General features: G+C 43.3%; 1 protein-coding gene and 1 long non-coding RNA gene across 2 annotated transcripts in view; both read left to right on the top strand.

Moving 5' to 3' along the window:
* LOC120522451 overlaps positions 1–5,101 on the top strand; it is a 32,001-nt gene extending 26,900 nt beyond the window's left edge. Inside the window, 3 exon segments of the mRNA XM_039743387.1 lie at positions 789–895; positions 1,020–1,261; positions 1,263–5,101. Of these exon segments, the coding sequence (XP_039599321.1) occupies positions 789–895; positions 1,020–1,261; positions 1,263–4,421 (3,508 nt within the window). The 3' untranslated portion in view covers positions 4,422–5,101.
* A 4,877-nt stretch (positions 5,102–9,978) lies between these two features.
* On the top strand, positions 9,979–15,614 carry LOC120524188. The gene is made up of 3 exons (XR_005632755.1): positions 9,979–10,231; positions 10,893–11,011; positions 13,149–15,614. It is a non-coding gene; the product is annotated as an uncharacterized LOC120524188 (long non-coding RNA).
* Positions 15,615–17,280: the final 1,666 nt, after the last annotated feature.

Genomic DNA, 17,280 nt, shown 5'->3' on the forward strand with positions numbered 1-17,280 from the left:
TTTATGCGGATGGTGTTGTCTACTTAACCTCATCTGACTGTGAACTTTGACAAGAACTCCCATCAGTCAATTACGCTATACATCCATAGACCACAAAGGATTAAATAAGACAATTTGAAAAAAAAGCTTTACAAAAATAATTTCTTTATTGATTTGTTCACAATGCATGGCACCAATGCTGCATTAAAAAATGTAATATTTGGGTAAATGTTCTAATTTGATTCATACAATTTTTATATTCAGAATCCTGGGCTTCACCATATATGCATTTGTGGGAAACTCCTGATCAGTTTGTCAAAAGCCCTAGTTATATTTCTGAATTAACAACTAACAATTAACAATACTTTATTACATTCATTTATTGAATTTGCATAATGCAATACAGGTATTAGGATCATGAAAGCCAGGGCTTATTCTGGCAACAGTAGGCCAAAAGGGAGGATGAGGATGAAGAGCAGAGCACCAAAAGAAAGCACAACGTACAAATTCTACACAACTGGTGACCAAAACAGGTTTGAAGCCAGAGCTCTGAGTCTAACCCAATGAGCCATAATGCCACTTCATTTGCCACTTCAATCGGCCCAAGAGTGAGTGAATTTGGGTGTAGTCTAATGGACTGGCAGCTCCTCTAGCAGTGGTTCTTGCATTGTGCCCAGTCCTGCCAAGATACTCTCTTCTTCCCCCCAGCAACCTTGCATAATATTAAAAATGCTAAGAAAATGGATAGATTTGATATGAATGCTAACAAAATACTGATGTTAATATCATTTACATGCTTAATTCCTCAGGCTGGGATGGTCATCTCAAGATGGCTCCCCTTTGGAGATGGCTGCCCTGGGCCGACCTTTCCAGGTGGGGATGCTCTACGACTGTCGCTCTGACTCGTTCATTCCAGGTGAGTTAAAATTCAACTTTTTAGGTTTGCTCTCTCTCAAAAAAACAAAACCTGCAGTGGTATGTGGGGTCCAAGTTTGATCCATATTATATTTTTTTTTCTTTAATTTTGTTTTTTTCACCAGGTGTCACTCTATGGGACTTTGAAAACCTCAAGAAAGACCTCAACATTAGACCCCAGAAGAACACAAAATTCAAGATCATCACATCAGATTCCTTGGATGAGAAAACCTCCATCTTAAATGTGACAGCCTCCCTTAAAGCGAGCTTCTTGTGTGGCTTGATTGAGGTTGATGGAGCTGCCAAGTACCTCAATGACACCAAATCATCCAAACATCAGTCCAGGGTCACCCTGCACTACACACATGACCACCAGAATGGAGCAGCTCAGCATGAGCCACTTGGGGAGGCAGAACGTCGACTATCCAGAAGTGTTTGAGCAGAAATCGGCCACCCATGTTGTTACGGCCGTGTTGTATGGCGCTCAGGCTTTTTTTGTTTTTGATCAAAACAGTTCTAAAGAGGAACAGAACCAAGATATTACAGGACAATTAGAAATGTTAATTAAAAAAATAATTTCTGTAGATGGAAAAGGAGATTTAAAAATGACAGATGCTGACAAGAAAATTGCTGACCATTTTAACTGCACGTTCTATGGTGATTTTGCCCTTGATCACAATCCTTCAAGCTATCAGGATGCCATGGAGATTTATACAAACTTACCAAATAAACTTGGGAAAGATGACGAGCTAGCTGTGCCTATCCAGGTCTGGTTGTACCCGCTGAAACATCTCAACTCGCAGGCTGCTCAGCTGGTACAGGAGATCAGTGTGGCACTCGTGTCCAAATCTCAGGAGGTCCTGGAGGAGATAGACGAGCACATCACGAGATATAATGACATCGTGAAAGATGGTATTGTCAATAACTTCCCGATAATTAAGGAAAATGCAGAGCAATTCAAATCATTGCTTAATCAATATAAATGTATTTTCCAAAAAGACCTTGCAAGGGTCTTACGAAATATAAGGGGTGAGGGTGCAAACGAGGAACAGCTGGTAGACATCCTGAAGAAAAAGGAAGAGTCGCCATTTAGCAAGTGTGCTATAACATCATGGCTGAATAAAAGAGAAAAGGAAATCAGTATGATAACAAATGTCTTTAATCAAATTAATGAAATGGAACTTGATATTATTATAAATGGCCTGGATACATTAATTTACAACAATAGTATTAAAAATATTGTCTGCTTGACTTTCACCTCACTCCATGTGTGTCAGTCATACATGTCAGTAATGGAACGCTACCTTCAGGCCCCTTCTTGTCAGTCCTCAGATCATCTGTCAGAGCCAAGTGAAGAGTTAATCATCCAGAATTTCAGAAAGTATTCCCAGCAATTCATTGAGTTTGCTGAAATTAACCAAAATAGCAAGACAACGAGATTTCTTGTTCACTCCATCCCTGATGACAAATCTCCTGGAGTGACAATCTATCTTTATAAATCTGGAAGTCTCATCAGCCATAAATTTCAGCTTCCATCTAAACCTGAGCCTCTTGTGGCTGATTGTCAAACAGACAACAGCGTAACCCTAAAGTTACAAGTCCAGAAGTCTGATTCAGAAGGACACAGAGTGGAGTATAAACTATGTGAAGATGAAGAGTGGAAGACTGTGGACACAAGAGACACCCTTGAACAGGTTACAATTACAAAGTTACTTCCTGATACAACATATCAATTCAGACACAGAGCCGTTTGTCAAGTTGGTGTGAGTCAGGCCAGCGATACGATTGAAGTGAAGACACTACCTGTTAAAAAACTTAAAGGTAAATTCGCAATAAAACATCAAAGTGAGAAGATTAAAGATGGAAACCCTGGACTTTACCTTTTGCCTTTGAAATCAGAGTTCATAAATAATGAGAACAATATTGCAAAATGGACCTTTGGAAACAGGACATCCAATAAACCTGGAAAAACTATTATGGTCCTCGGAGCCACAGGTTCTGGAAAATCCACCCTGATCAATGGAATGGTCAACTACATCTTAGGTGTCCAGTGGGAGGATGACTTAAGGTTCAAGTTAATCCATGAAGAAACATCTAAAAGTCAAGCTTCAAGTCAAACATCTGCTGTCACTGCTTATGAAATGAACTATCAGAATTATTTCAAGGTCCCATACTCCTTCACTATAGTCGACACACCAGGCTTTGGAGACACCAGAGGAATTGATCGGGACAAACAAATCACTGAGCAGATACGAGAATGTTTTTCATCTCCACAGGGTGTCCAGCACATTACCACAGTGTGCTTTGTGGTTCAGGCCTCCCAAGCTCGATTGACGCACACACAGAAGTACATCTTTGACTCCATTTTGTCCATTTTTGGGAAAGACATAGCCAATAACATCCTAGTCCTGATCACATTTGCAGATGGACAGCGTCCACCAGTTCTGGATGCCATCACGGAGTCTAACATACCATTCCCAAAAGATGACAAAGGCAGCCCTTTATTTTTCAAATTTAATAATTCGGCCCTTTTTGCTAATAATGATGAGACTAATAGCAGTGATGGTCTGATGTTTGACAAAATGTTTTGGGACATGGGTGCAAAGAGCATGGAGAAGTTTTTTGATTCCTTAGAGAAGATGGATGACAAAAGTTTAGCACTGACAAACGAGGTGCTTAAGGAGCGCAAGCGCTTGGAGACGGCAGTGGAAGGATTGCAACCTCAGATTAAAGCAGGATTGATTAAACTTGAAGAAATTAGACAAACCAACAACATTTTAAATAAGCACATTACTGGCATAGAGAGCAACAAGGACTTTGAGTATGAAGTGGAAGTAACTGAGACAATAAGAGAGGACATTGCAGGCACCGGCAAGTTCATCACTAACTGTCAGAAGTGCAACTTCACCTGTCATTATCCGTGTGATTATTCAAATGATGATGAAAAGATCAAATGTGCTGCTATGGAGGACGGGGTCTGCACTGTTTGTCCTGGTAAGTGTGTGTGGAGTGTTCACTACAACGAACAGCACAGATTCATCTATGAAACTAAAAAGGTCAAAAAGACGTACAATGAGCTTAAGAAGAAATTCGAAAAAGCAAAAGGAGAAAAAATGACAACTAAACAAGTGTTTGAGCGGCTTCAGCATGAGCTGGATGTTGTGGAAGAGGAGCTTCATAAACTCATTGAAGTGTCTCATTATTGTATAAAACAACTTGAAGAAATTGCCCTCAGACCAAACCCGCTGTCCACTCCTGAGTACATTGAGCTCCTCATTCAGGCTGAAAAACAAGAAGCAAAGCCGGGATGGATGGAGCGAGTGAAGTCACTGCAGGAAGTGAGGGAACAGGCAGTGATCATAGAAAAACTCAGAAGAAATGAAGAACTCCTACCAAGTGAGCAGAAGAAGCATGACGATCAAGAAGAAAGGAAGAAAAACAGGGGAAGGGTTTTAGGTTGGATTAATACAAAATATGAGGGAGGTAAAAGAAAAGTTTGTAGTTTTTTTGGTAAAGGTGAAAAATGATTGAATGTTGTCTTACTATATTGATGAAGTTTTACAATCACCACAATTTAGAATAAACTCATTTACCTGATAAAAACTAGGAGGCTCTGCCCCTGCTCAATTCGCTCTCACCTCGTGGCTCTGCCATTCGTGATTTGGTAAGCTGATGTGCTGCCAGGTCCATCTATGAAGAATAACCGCTGACAAATTTCACGAGAATTCATTTTTAAATTGTGTTGAAAACTGCTTTTTGATCATCGTTTAATTGTGCGTACTTTTCCCCGATATCATTTTCCATGGCCTTCCACAGTTAAATCTTCATCTGCTGTTATCTCTTTCTTTACCTCAGATTCATCTATTTCTTCTAGAAGATCAAATTGCTGCATTATTAAATGTTCTGCTTCTAACAATTCTTTGATGATCGAAAGAGCCGTTTGTTCATTCGACTTTTCAGATAATGGTCCTTTGAATGCTAACCATAATTTTAAAGCATCAACTTCACCCATCATAAATAAGTACATGAAGAAGTGTCTTGATGTGTTAGACATCATTACAGAAGCGACATCAGACATCATTTTGAAGATATAGTCGTCCGATTTACATAATCCAGCTGCTCGTGCCGCTTCTTGAAAAGTACCATACGTAGTGCCATCTATAGTTAGAACATCTTTATACCAAGTTGCTCCTTCCAATTCACATAACAGCAATTTTAAATGAAACTGTTAGATATCTTTTGCTGATATAATATTTAATTGAGCAACATTTTTGCAATTAATTTTTCTTGGATGCCAAACTCCTTTTTGTTTCTGCCACGTGTAATGTTGAGAAATTTTGTGCATGTGTATATATCCTTTTGCATTGATGTCAGTTTTATTAAGTTCAAAATAAGCTAATAATTTTGTATTTTTAGTTTTCTCTACCTGTAAAGCTTCAGCTTCTTTGCCTTCTTTAAATTGAATCATATTCTGACCTGGTAAATTAAATAGTAATAATTCAACAGAATGACTTTGATCGTGCATTGGCAATTCCATTAAATGTCACCCGCTTTCTATTGCACTGACATGCCGAGTATCTAAATGTGCTTGAACTTCATCCTGAGACTGTGCTTTGGATAAAGTTACACGTACTCTATCGTGACCTTTATGAATGTACTTGTAGATGTACTTAATACTCATAACCAATGCACTATACTCGACATTAATATGACAATCAAATCGTTTGAACAAATATGGGTTATACAGTACAATCACTGATTTATCAATCATCACAATTTTATCATATTTGTTTCTGTGATAAGTGTGTTGTTTGTGACGATTATCTCTGCGACAATAATCAGGAAAGCCAGCCTTAGTTATATTTGTTGAACTAAAAAAAGCTTTAAGATATTTCTTTAAACACTTTTTTTCTTTTGTGTCCAAAAATACTGAAATGGTTGAGAGGAGGGTGGGACCCACTTGAAAAAATCTCTTGGCAATAGTCTCGTCTCAAGATTTTCTTTTATTATAGAGAAATATGTAAAAATAACAGAACTCTCCTAAGGCCTGAGCTCCACCATTTCGGTTTGTTGTTTAACGAGTTTGTTTTTAAGCAAGTTGGTGCAACACTGAAGTGCACTTTGAGCGAAACAAATGAAAGAAAAATGTGGAAAACTCTACTCTACTTATACAAAATTATATATCTGCAATTCTATATTTGTATTGATTGAATTAGAAAAAGTACACATGTCAAAGTACAATTGTTAATAAAAGGAGTGATTTACTGACACAAGCTGAGCTGTGGTTGACGTCTTTATTGGTCGACGGCGATCTTTTCTATCTGTTTAGCTTGTTCATTAATTTTTGCTTCAATATAGTGACTTTCAAATCTATCTATCTATCTATCATATAGTGCCTTTCATATCTATCTATCTATCTATCTATCTATCTATCTATCTATCTATCTATCTATCTATCTATCTATAATATAGTGCCTATTCTATCTATCTATAATATAGTGCCTATTCTATCTATCTATCCATTTTCCAACCCGCTGAATCTGAACACAGGGTCACGGGGGTCTGCTGGAGCCAATCCCAGCCAACACAGGGCACAAGGCAGGAACCAATCCTGAGCAGGGTGCCAACCCACCGCAGGACACACACAAACACACACACACACCAAGCACACACTAGGGCCAATTTAGAATCGCCAATCCACCTAACCTGCATGTCCTTGCACTGTGGGAGGAAACCCACACAGACACGGGGAGAACATGCAAACTCCACGCAGGGAGGACCCGGGAAGTGAACTCAGGTCTCCTAACTGCGAGGCAGCAGTGCTACCCACTGTGCCACCGTGCCGCCCTCTATCTATCTATCTATCTATCTATCTATCTATCTATCTATCTATCTATCTATCTATCTATCTATAATATAGTTCCTATTCTATCTATCTATCTGTAATGTAGTTCCTATTCTATCTATCTATCTATAATATAGTTCCTATTCTATCTATCTATCTATCTATCTATCTATCTATCTATAATATAGTTCCTATTCTATCTATCTATCTATCTATAATATAGTGCCTATTCTATCTATCTATCTATCTATCTATCTATCTATCTATCTATCTATCTATCTATCTATAATGTAGTGCCTATTCTATCTATCTATCTATCTATCTATCTATCTATCTATCTATCTATCTATAATATAGTGCCTATTCTATCTATCTATCTATAATATAGTGCCTATTCTATCTATCTATCTATCTATCTATCTATCTATCTATCTATCTATCTATCTATCTATCTGTAATATAGTGCCTATTCTATCTATTTATCTATCTATAATATACTGCCTATTCTGTCTGTCTTTCTGTCTATCCCAATCTGATATGAGTATACGTTTCTGTCCTGAATGTTCTCTGCTTCAGGGTATTCAAACAGACACCTCATTGACAGATGGCGGTCGCTGCACTCCTTTATTGCTGTTTCAGTTCAGGATATCTGTGATTTCGTCAGCTTGTAATGACAGTTCTCTTAAAACGTCCGATCGGTTTCACATATGAATTTAACAAAACAAGCACGGACTGACCTGGAGTGTAAACTTTAGGTTGTACGTATTGCACTCTAACGTCTGGCACCAGCAGTTTAACAATGACTAACACAGCAGCGCCAGCGTAAAGACTAACGATTATAGATAGATAGATAGATAGATAGCTAGATAGATACTTTATTAATTCCCATACTCCAGCAGCAGCATACTGATAATAACAATAGAGTGATAACAATGCAGGTATAACAGACAATAACTTTGTATAATGTTAACGTTTACCCCCAGGTGGAATTGAAGAGTCGCATAGTGTGGGGTCTCCTCAGTCTGTCAGTGGAGCAGGACGGTGACAGCAGTCTGTCGCTGAAGCTGCTCCTCTGTCTGGAGATGATCCTGTTAAGTGGATGCAGTGGATTCTCCATGATTGACAGGATTCGGCTCAGCGCCCGTCGCTCTGCCACAGATGTCAAACTGTCCAGCTCCGTGCCCACAATAGAGCCTGCCTTCCTCACCAGTCTTTCCAGGTGTGAGGCGTCCCTCTTCTTTATGCTGCCTCCCCAGCACACCACCGCGTAGAAGAGGGCACTCGCCACAACTGTCTGAAAGAACATCTGCAGAATCTTATTGCAGATGTTGAAAGACGCCAGTCTTCTAAGAAGTATAGTCGGCTCTGCCCTCTCTTGCACAGAGAATCAGTATTGGCAGTCCAGTCCAATTTATCATCCAGCTGCACTCCCAGGTATTTATACGTCTGCACCCTCTGCACAGTCACCTCTGATGATCACGGGGTCCATGAGGGGCCTGGGCCTCCTAAAATCCACCACCAGTTCCTTGGTCTTGCTGGTGTTCAGGTGTAAGTGGTTTGAGTCGCACCATTTAACAAAGTCTTTGATTAGCTTCCTGTACTCCTCCTCCTGCCCACACCTGATGCAGCCCATGATAGCAGTGTCATCAGTGAACTTTTGCACGTGGCAGGACTCCAAGTTCTATTGGAAGTCTGATGTATGGTGGCTGAACAGGACCAGAGAAAGTCCAGTCCCCTGCGGCACTCCTGTGTTGCTGACCACAATGTCAGACCTGCAGTTCCCGAGACGCACATACTGAGGTCTGTCTGTAAGATAGTCCACGATCCATGGCACCAGGTGTGAGTCTACTCCCATCTCTGTCAGCTTGTCACTAAGGAGCAGAGGTTGGATGGTGTTGAAGGCACTAGAGAAGTCCAGAAACATAATTCTTACAGCACCACTGCCTCTGTCCAAGTGGGAGAGGGATCGGTGTAGCATGTAGATGATGGCATCCTCCGCTCCCACCTTCTCCTGGTATGTGCACTGCAGAGGGTTGAGGGCGTGGCGGACCTGTGGTCTCAGGTGGTGAAGCAGCAGCCGCTCCATGGTCTTCATCACAACAGACCGGAAGTCATTCAGCTCACCAGGACGTGATACCTTTGGGACTGGGGTGATGCAAGATGTTTTCCAAAGCCTCGGGACTCTCCCCTGTTCCAGGCTCAGGTTGAAGATGCGCTGTAGAGGACCCCAGTTCAAGCGCACAGGCCTTCAGCAGTTGTGGCGATACACCATCTGGACCCACTGCTTTGCTGGCACGAAGTCTCCTCAGCTCTCTGCTCCCCTGCGCTGCTGTAATTGTGGGTGGGGATGTCTCTACTATGCTGGTATCAGCAGAAGGATGGGGGGAGGGTGCAGTACTCTGAGGTGAGAGTGAGAGTGAGTTAGGGTGGTCAAACCTGTTAAAGAAATTGTTCATTTGGTTTGCTCTCTCCACGTCTCTCTTGATGGTGGCACCCCGCTTCGAGCTGCAGCCAGTGATGATCTTCATCCCATCCCACACTTCCTTCATGCTGTTATTCTGCAACGTCTGCTCCAGCTTTTTCCAGTATTGCTCCTTCGTCGCCCTGAGATGGACTCGGAGTTCCTTCTGCACGCGCTTGAGCTCATGCTGATCGCCGCCTTTAAATCCCTTTTCTTCTGGTTCAAAAGGCCCCTGATGTCACTTGTAATCCATGGCTTGTTGTTAGCATAGCAGTGTACTGTTCTTACTGGAACTACAATGTCCATACAGAAGTTGATGTAATCAGTAGTGCAGTCAACAGCCTCCTTAATGTTCTCACTATGTGACCCCTGCAGGATAGAAGCGTGGTGTAGCATGTGTTCACATTAACAGTTTGCTCATTATTGTAGGTTTAAATCTTTAATTGTGTCATCACGGAGTCTTCTAAGGCTAACAAAAAGGACAAGAAAATGTCCACCAATTAAACAGACCAGATGAGGACACTTCAAACGGGATCATGACTCTTAACAGTGTAGTGAACTGAAAAGAGGAGTGACATCTGCCCACCTCAGCAGGTTGAACACCACATGTGCCTCTGCATTTTGAATCATCTGAAGCCACTCGGTGACACATGCCAGTGCTCCTGCCAACAGAGAGCTTCAATGGTCCAATTAGTGACTGTGAGCCGAGCTGCACAGAGACGAGGTGGGATAAAAAGAAGGTTCATTTTGACCAGTCTGAGTTGGAGATGGTGTCCCTTCACTCAGCTTGCAATATCAGGTAGACATGTTGACATTCTAATGGATATTATGAGGTTCTCCGGATGGAACAAATGGGGTCCAGCTGCTTATTATCTGCATAGAAGAAACCATGGGACTGGATGATAGGGTCCAGTGAAGAGGTATATACAGAGAAGAGGAGAGGGTCCAGCACCAATCCTTGGAACACACCCATGCTGGTGCACCTTTGACATCTCTTCATGCTGGGGCACACAGAAGGACCTGCCCAAGAGGTAGGACACAGACCACCTGAGGGCAGTCCCAGTGATGCCAGGGTCATAGAGGGCAACAAAGAGGATGTGCAGGTTGACTGAGTTGAAGGCAGAAGAGAGATCTAGCAGGATGAGGATAGAAGGCATGTTGGTAGCTTTAGCCATCTGTAATGTGTTGATGTTGGTAAACATCACATCTCGGTGGAATGGCCTCTCTTGAAGCCCGACTGATTAGGATCAAGCAGTCTGTCCTGTTGAAGAAAGTTAGAGACTTGGTTAGAGACGGCACATTCCAGTGCTTTAGAGAGAAAGCAGAGGAGAGACCCATGCCTGAGTTGGGTCAAGCGTGGGCTTCTTGAGAAGAAGATTTATTGGGGCCCGTTTGAGCAATGTGGGGAAGGGGACCTGTGCGGTGTGAGGTGTTGACAGCTCATGTAAGTGAGTGAGGGAAGGGTGGTGTGAGGGGCCGGGGTCAAGTGGACAGGCATTGTGGCAGCTAAAAAGGAGGATAGAAATGTCAGTGGTGGAGAAAGAGGAGGAGGTTGTGGTGTTTTGAGGAGGGGGCAGGCTGGCCATAGGGAGTGATGAGAATCGACTGCCACCATTTCCTGAAAAAAGGTTTCAAAGTCATTCAAAGTTTACTTGCTTCTGGTTAAATTTTGCATATCATTTTTTCCACCAGTTTGATCATCACATCTTTAATTCCCAGACACTGTGAAGAAGTAGGCAAGGAGGACAAGAAGAAGAAGAAGCCTCATGTGTCGAATTCACCCGAAGTGATCTGCTCTGTGGATGACACCAGTAAGATAATTCCAGCTCCCTGTGTCACTGCTGTTACCTTTGATGTTATCTTTGTTATAGTCTGTTGTAACCACACCACTGAGCCCCCGAACCTCAGACACATCACCCAACACAACTTTGGGGTTTTATTTTCACCCACCCATTTCCAAGTGCACACAGACACCACAATTATACACCAATAAACGGTGGTCCTCTCCTTCCACTCCTCTTGTTTCCTCCTGACTCTCACACCCCAAGATGAGGTAGTAGAATTCCTCTAGTAACATGTCTGTTGAGGAGCATTTCCAGGTCGTATGGCGACTTGTGAGATTCCCCGACAACACCCTCTGGCAGTACCGAAGGACCCCGACAGGGCTGAATTTCAATATTCCAACTCTCAGGTAGTCCTGTGGACGTCCACACTTGGATGAATTGGGAGGACAACTGCTATTTGTCATACGGGGGAATGAACTTCTCCCAATTTCCGGCTTCCTCCAGTCCGTCCATCGCTCTGTTATCCCAACCGGGATGAGGGCTGCAAGGTGTCCTGACCAGGTTGTGTCCCCAATGGTGCAGTCCTTCCATTATCGTCTTCTGCTTGGACAAGAAGTCATCCTCCATTCTGTTTAGGAAGCACATCCATCCTTTGTGGCACTTATGCTTAAACACCTCTTAGACTTTTCCCTTTTCTTCTCGTGATGGACCCCTTTACCGTCAGCAGGCAGATGTATGAAGGTCTGCAGAGATTTATGAGAAGATTATCTTTTGGAAGAAGCAGGCTGCCATCTGAGGACTTTCTTGATAAAGTTGGCCAGTTCTTATAGTTGGGTTCATTCCTGTATAAATGTGTTTTCCTGAGAGTCTGTTAACCTTATTATTTTCCCCCCAAAGTTATTGCACTCTACATTTTTTATTTGACTTCATGTCTCACTTTTGGACATCAAGAGAGCGTTTCTTGATTATTTTTTCATTTGATGGACATTTTCTTTTAATGAATGCAATGCACCTGCGTCAACCTCGTCGAGAGGTTTACTTACCTCAGTGGTGACATTCATGTCTCTGGTGACTCTTCCTATGAGGTCAGTAGACGAATTGGGAGAGCATGGGGGGTCATGAGGTCTCTGGAAAGGGGGTTCTTGTGCCCCTGATATCTATGCAAAAGGACGAGGGTCCAAGTCTTCAGAGTCCTGAAGCTCCCTGTTTGTGAGACATGGACGCCATCCAGTGACCTGAGATGATGATTGGACTCCTTCATGTGTGTCTCTTCGTCGAATCCTTGGGTGGTTTGACTTTGTGCTGCTCATGGAGTCCTGAATGAGGCACATGACCTGCATTGTGAGGAAGCATCAATTATGGCAGTACAGCCATGTGGCATGATTACCCGAGGGTGAGTCGGCTCATGGTTTAGGACCCAAGTGGCTGGACAACACCAAGGGGATGCCCACGTAACACCTGGCTACAACAGATAGAGGGTCATTTCCAGATGGTGGGGCTGGACTGCGTATCTGCCTGGTGGATTGCCAACCAGGACTCCAATCCTGTTCTGTCATGTGGTGGGTGCGGTGCAGCAACATGCTATACCAGTGCATGGATCCACCTGTTAACATTTACAAGCTGTGCTGAGATTTTGCTCCCTCATTCCTGACCTGTTATTAAAATTTCAATTTCACGTAAAGAAAAAAAAAACCAGAGAGAGAGACCATAAGGTAGAAATGCTGCCACCTTTGTGTGGAAAATGGAACTCACACGCTGTAAACTGTTTTTGACACTTGCCTGAGAGGACACCTTTGTCCACCAGATGGAGCTATGAGACACTTTTATAATTAAACGAGAGCCACTTATGAAAGAGAAGACGACTTGAGGACTCTAAAGGGAATCCTAGGACAGCACGGGCCACAGTCCTGTCACACAGAGTAGACAGATCACTACATGGGACACTTTGGAGCAGTTCCACTTGCCTACAGAAAAAAAAAAATCCCCAATTTTTAAGAACGTATTTATTGTTTTCATTTCTATTATTTGTAAATACCTGGATTGCTTTAAAAAGCTGTCTGGATGGGCTATTGGGGGAACCAAATGAGTTTAATGGCCTGACTGACCTCTCCCCATCGGCCCACCTTCTTATGTTGTTTTCCTTGTTTCCTAATCCCTTTCCTAGTGACGTCCTCGAGGGTGGTCCGGCTCGCAGGACCCTCATTTTTGACGACCCAAGTGGCTGGACCAGGCTCCTGTAACACCTGGCTGTGGCAGATACAGGGTGGGACTGGGCCACCTACCTGAGGGGTTGCCAGCTGGGATCCCGGGCTGTGTGACGTGACAACGTGCTGTACCAGTGCAGGCTCCCCAACCTGACCTGACCTGATAACTCTGCCTGCTGATTTGGGGGCTCCTGCCTGAGGTTTGGCACTTCTCCCCCTTTACTTCAAGGACATGTGTCACACACGGGCGCGTGGGAGACGGTTTATAGGCTCAAATGGTGTTAGTTCGCAGTCAGACCAGGGGTTGGCACTGTCGCCTGATCCCTAAAGGGTGGCATTTGGGGGTGGCAAGTGCAGCAACCTCCTCAGGCCCTGCACCTAAGGGGGACCTGCTTTTGAGGTCAAAGTTATATTCTTCAGTTATATTTTGATAAAGTCCGCATGTTATCTTGCAAACATTTAGCCGAATACCGTAATGAGAAAATCCGGTGTATGTTAACATTATTTTGATTAAATTCACCTGTTTATACGATCCACACATACCGGTAACAGCGTCTGACGTAAATCGGGTTTGTCAGCCCCAGGCTCTGCACACCCATAAGGTCACCTCTTGCCTGATGTTCTGCAGACCAGCTGAAGACCCCCTTCCTCTCAATAACATCATCACTGGTCACTCACCATTGACATCACTTCCAGTATACTCTGATGACTTCATTTCAGGCACCCTGAACCAGGACCATCTCAAACAGCATTACAGACCCCCCGTTGCAAAGCAGTGCACTGGGACCCCTACCTACACAACCCCTCATTAAGTCACAACATACATAGATTAGCATGGGGGCTCATGGGGGGGGGGGGCCGTTAAGATGGCCCTGCCCTGAATCCATCTTCCTGCCACCTCAGTTCCAGTTCTGGCCTTCCTGACTCCCCGTCTTCCTCTGTTCAGCCATATTGATCGACCAGCCTACAACCTGTTAGTCATTTCGGTTTTGAACTCCACAGCTGTAAATCCGAGTTTTATTTATTTTGCTGATTTTTTCAGTATATGGGGTGGCCTTCCCCAAACCTTTTCCTGTCCGCTGCCCCTTTTTTATTTTACATGATTAGAAGTTGAAGCACCCTGAGGCTGGTTAATGCTGCTGCCCCAAACCTCCAGGGTACCAGTGCCACTCAGTATTTAAATGTAGCTTGTATAAGTTCTCCCAGTTCCCGATTGGGTTTTCTCTGCTCTCCTCCCGCCTCTTAAAGGTGGGGATTGGTAGTTGGAGTCGTTGTGAACGTGAAGAGGCCCTGGCATGTCATAAACTGGCATCCAAATCAGGGTTGGTTCTTACCTTGCCCCCGAGGCTACCGGGATAGGCTTCACCTGCCTGTAAGTGTGAACTGGGGAAGAAGAAAATGGACGGGTGGAGTTTGGGATGATGGATGGTGTGTTTTGGGAATAGAGAAGTTTTTAGCATTTTGTAGGGCAATATATTGTCCTATCAAACTCAAAGTGTGTCAAGAAGACCACAGCCAGCAAGTACCATCACCGTGCCCTCTGTATTTGTTAGCCAGGACCTGATGGCATCCCATCAGAGGTGTTCAAGCCTGATGTAGAGACTGTAGTGGAGATGCCGTACCCCCTCTTCAAGAAGATCTGGGAAGATCTTGTTAAAGTGGAAGGAGGGTTACTTCATCGAGAACCCAAAGAAATGAGAACTTCAGTTCAGAGCTTGAAATGGGAGCAGTCTTTCAATTGTGATACAGTGACATTCGAGCACTGGGATACATCAACTCTCATTCGAATGGGTCACAGGGAATTAGGGTGTGGACCTGATGATTCCTGAAGAGGTTCTGGTACCCATGGTACTCTACAAATATAGGTGCAGGTATGAGGAATTATGAAAATCGATCACCACGAGACAGTGAACGATGACCGAAGGGGTGGGGTCCCCCTTGAAGATTCTCAGATGAAAGGTTGTCAGTACTCTACATTGAAATCAGAAGAGTTGCCGGTACTCCATACATTTCAAAGCACTTCCTCAGCTCCTGCTCAAACGATGGAGGGATGATAACATTGTCTGTCCAAGGCAAAGTCTGCAAGACCTGCTGTACAGGATGAGGGAAGGCGTCGACTCCCAGCACCAAGATCAGCAGGGCTGGCTTTCACAAGGATAGAGCAGAAGGCATCACTGCCTTGACGATGAGAAGAACGGATGTGTGGCAGGGACGTGCGGTCAGGGGCGGCCTCATTATGAAAAGTAAAAAAAAAATAATAATAATGATAACATAAAATAAATGTGTCCAATGGTCTGCGCTATAAAGTTGTTTTCTGTGTGATTCCAATGATCATTTTTATAGTCAAAATCGTTGAATTGGCACCAGGGGCGGACTGGGCAATTTGGGCAATGCCCTATGGGCCGTGGATTCTGCTCTGGTCATGGGCCGGCCGTTTTCATGAAATAAATTTTATGTAGTGGTTACTGTTTGATATTAAAATTACTTTTCTAAACTACTGAACATCATCTGTCCGGTACTGTGATTTATATAGTCCTATATAATACACCGTATTACATCATTAAATTGTTTAGTCGTCAGTATACATCAAAAAAATTGGTCAAAACTGCCTTTTGACGATTTCTGTTTCGATAGCGGGCAGCATGGTGGCACAGTGGGTAGCGATGCTGCCTCGCAGTAAGGAGACCTGGGTTTGCATGTTCTCTCTGTGTCTGTGTGGGTTTCCTCCCACAGTCCTAAGACATGCAGGTTAGTTGCATTGGTGATCCTAAATTGTCCCTAGTGTGTACTTGGTGTGTGTGTGTGCCCTGCGGTGGGCTGGTGCCCTGCCTGGGGTTTGTTTCCTGCCTTGAGCCCTGTGTTGGCTGGGATTGGCTCCAGCAGACCCCCGTGACCCTGTGTTAGGATATAGCAGGTTAGATAATGACTGACTGCCTGTTTCGATACCGCTGCATTTTGGTTAGTTGTATACATTACAAGGTGCTACTCCGGTTGAACCTTCTCACAAGAGGATTGGGCTGCCTACAAGCTACTGCTACGGCCTACAGCAGCGGTTCTCAAACTTTCGTATTTCGCGCCCCCCTTTTCTACCTGGAATAATTCTGCACCCCCTGCATAATATAAAATATATGAGAATAACCCCTGATACAACTAACAAAGGTATGATACTCGTGCGGTGTCGCGGTATCCTATCATTTTTTACTTCCATAAGAATTGCATGTGTTCGGCTAACTTCGATGAAATATTTGCGATTTTTTTTTTTTAAAGTGCTTTAATAACTGTTAAAATGCCTTGTGTGGTTTTTGGTAGTAGTTCTAATCCCAAAAACAAAGAATAAATTATTTATTCTTGTTTAATTATTTTTTTATGCAAAGAAACGATTAAATATGTTTTAATTTTTAAAAATCTCGTAAACGAGGACACCGATGAAGTCAATCTGCGCGAGACGAACGCATTTTCGTCCGACAAATATTATACCGCTGTTAGTTGTATCATGAAAATAACCCAATACGCAATAAATTATTTAGCTCAAATTGGCAGCGCAGCCAATATTGCCAATGTGGTGCAATCGCGCCGCATTATCACCTGATCTACTGTTACCCAGATGTTCGCGACAGATACCGATACGTCTCGAACTTTCTGGATTGAAAATATGCGACTATAAAAGCAGCAGCAGCGGCGGCGCCGCTCGTCAGTTAGTCATTAGATCTATGCCTTAGAAATGTTTTATTTTAATTTTAGTTATAATGCATTCGTTGTGATTATATGCTTGCAAATTTAAATTTGAAATAAAAATGTAAAAAAATAAATTTTGAGGTCTTGTTCATTTATTCGACGCCCTCCCCCCCTTGTACAGCTTCAGCGCGCCCCACAGTTTGAGAACCGCTGGCCTACAGTGTGAAAGATCATTGTCTGCGCTGAAGAGAATCAAAAGCCGCCTGAGAATCACAATGATGCAAGAACATCTTCGGGCGTTCGCGTTGATGTCGGAGGAGAGAAGTGTCCTATAGCCGAACTTGACACGAACTGTATTGTTGATGACGTGGCTCCTAAAAGGAGCGAACTGCGTAAGTGACTAAGCCTACTAGGGTA

Source organism: Polypterus senegalus, chromosome 2, assembly GCF_016835505.1.
Source record: "Polypterus senegalus isolate Bchr_013 chromosome 2, ASM1683550v1, whole genome shotgun sequence".
In the NCBI taxonomy this organism is placed as follows: Eukaryota; Metazoa; Chordata; class Cladistia; order Polypteriformes; family Polypteridae; genus Polypterus; species Polypterus senegalus.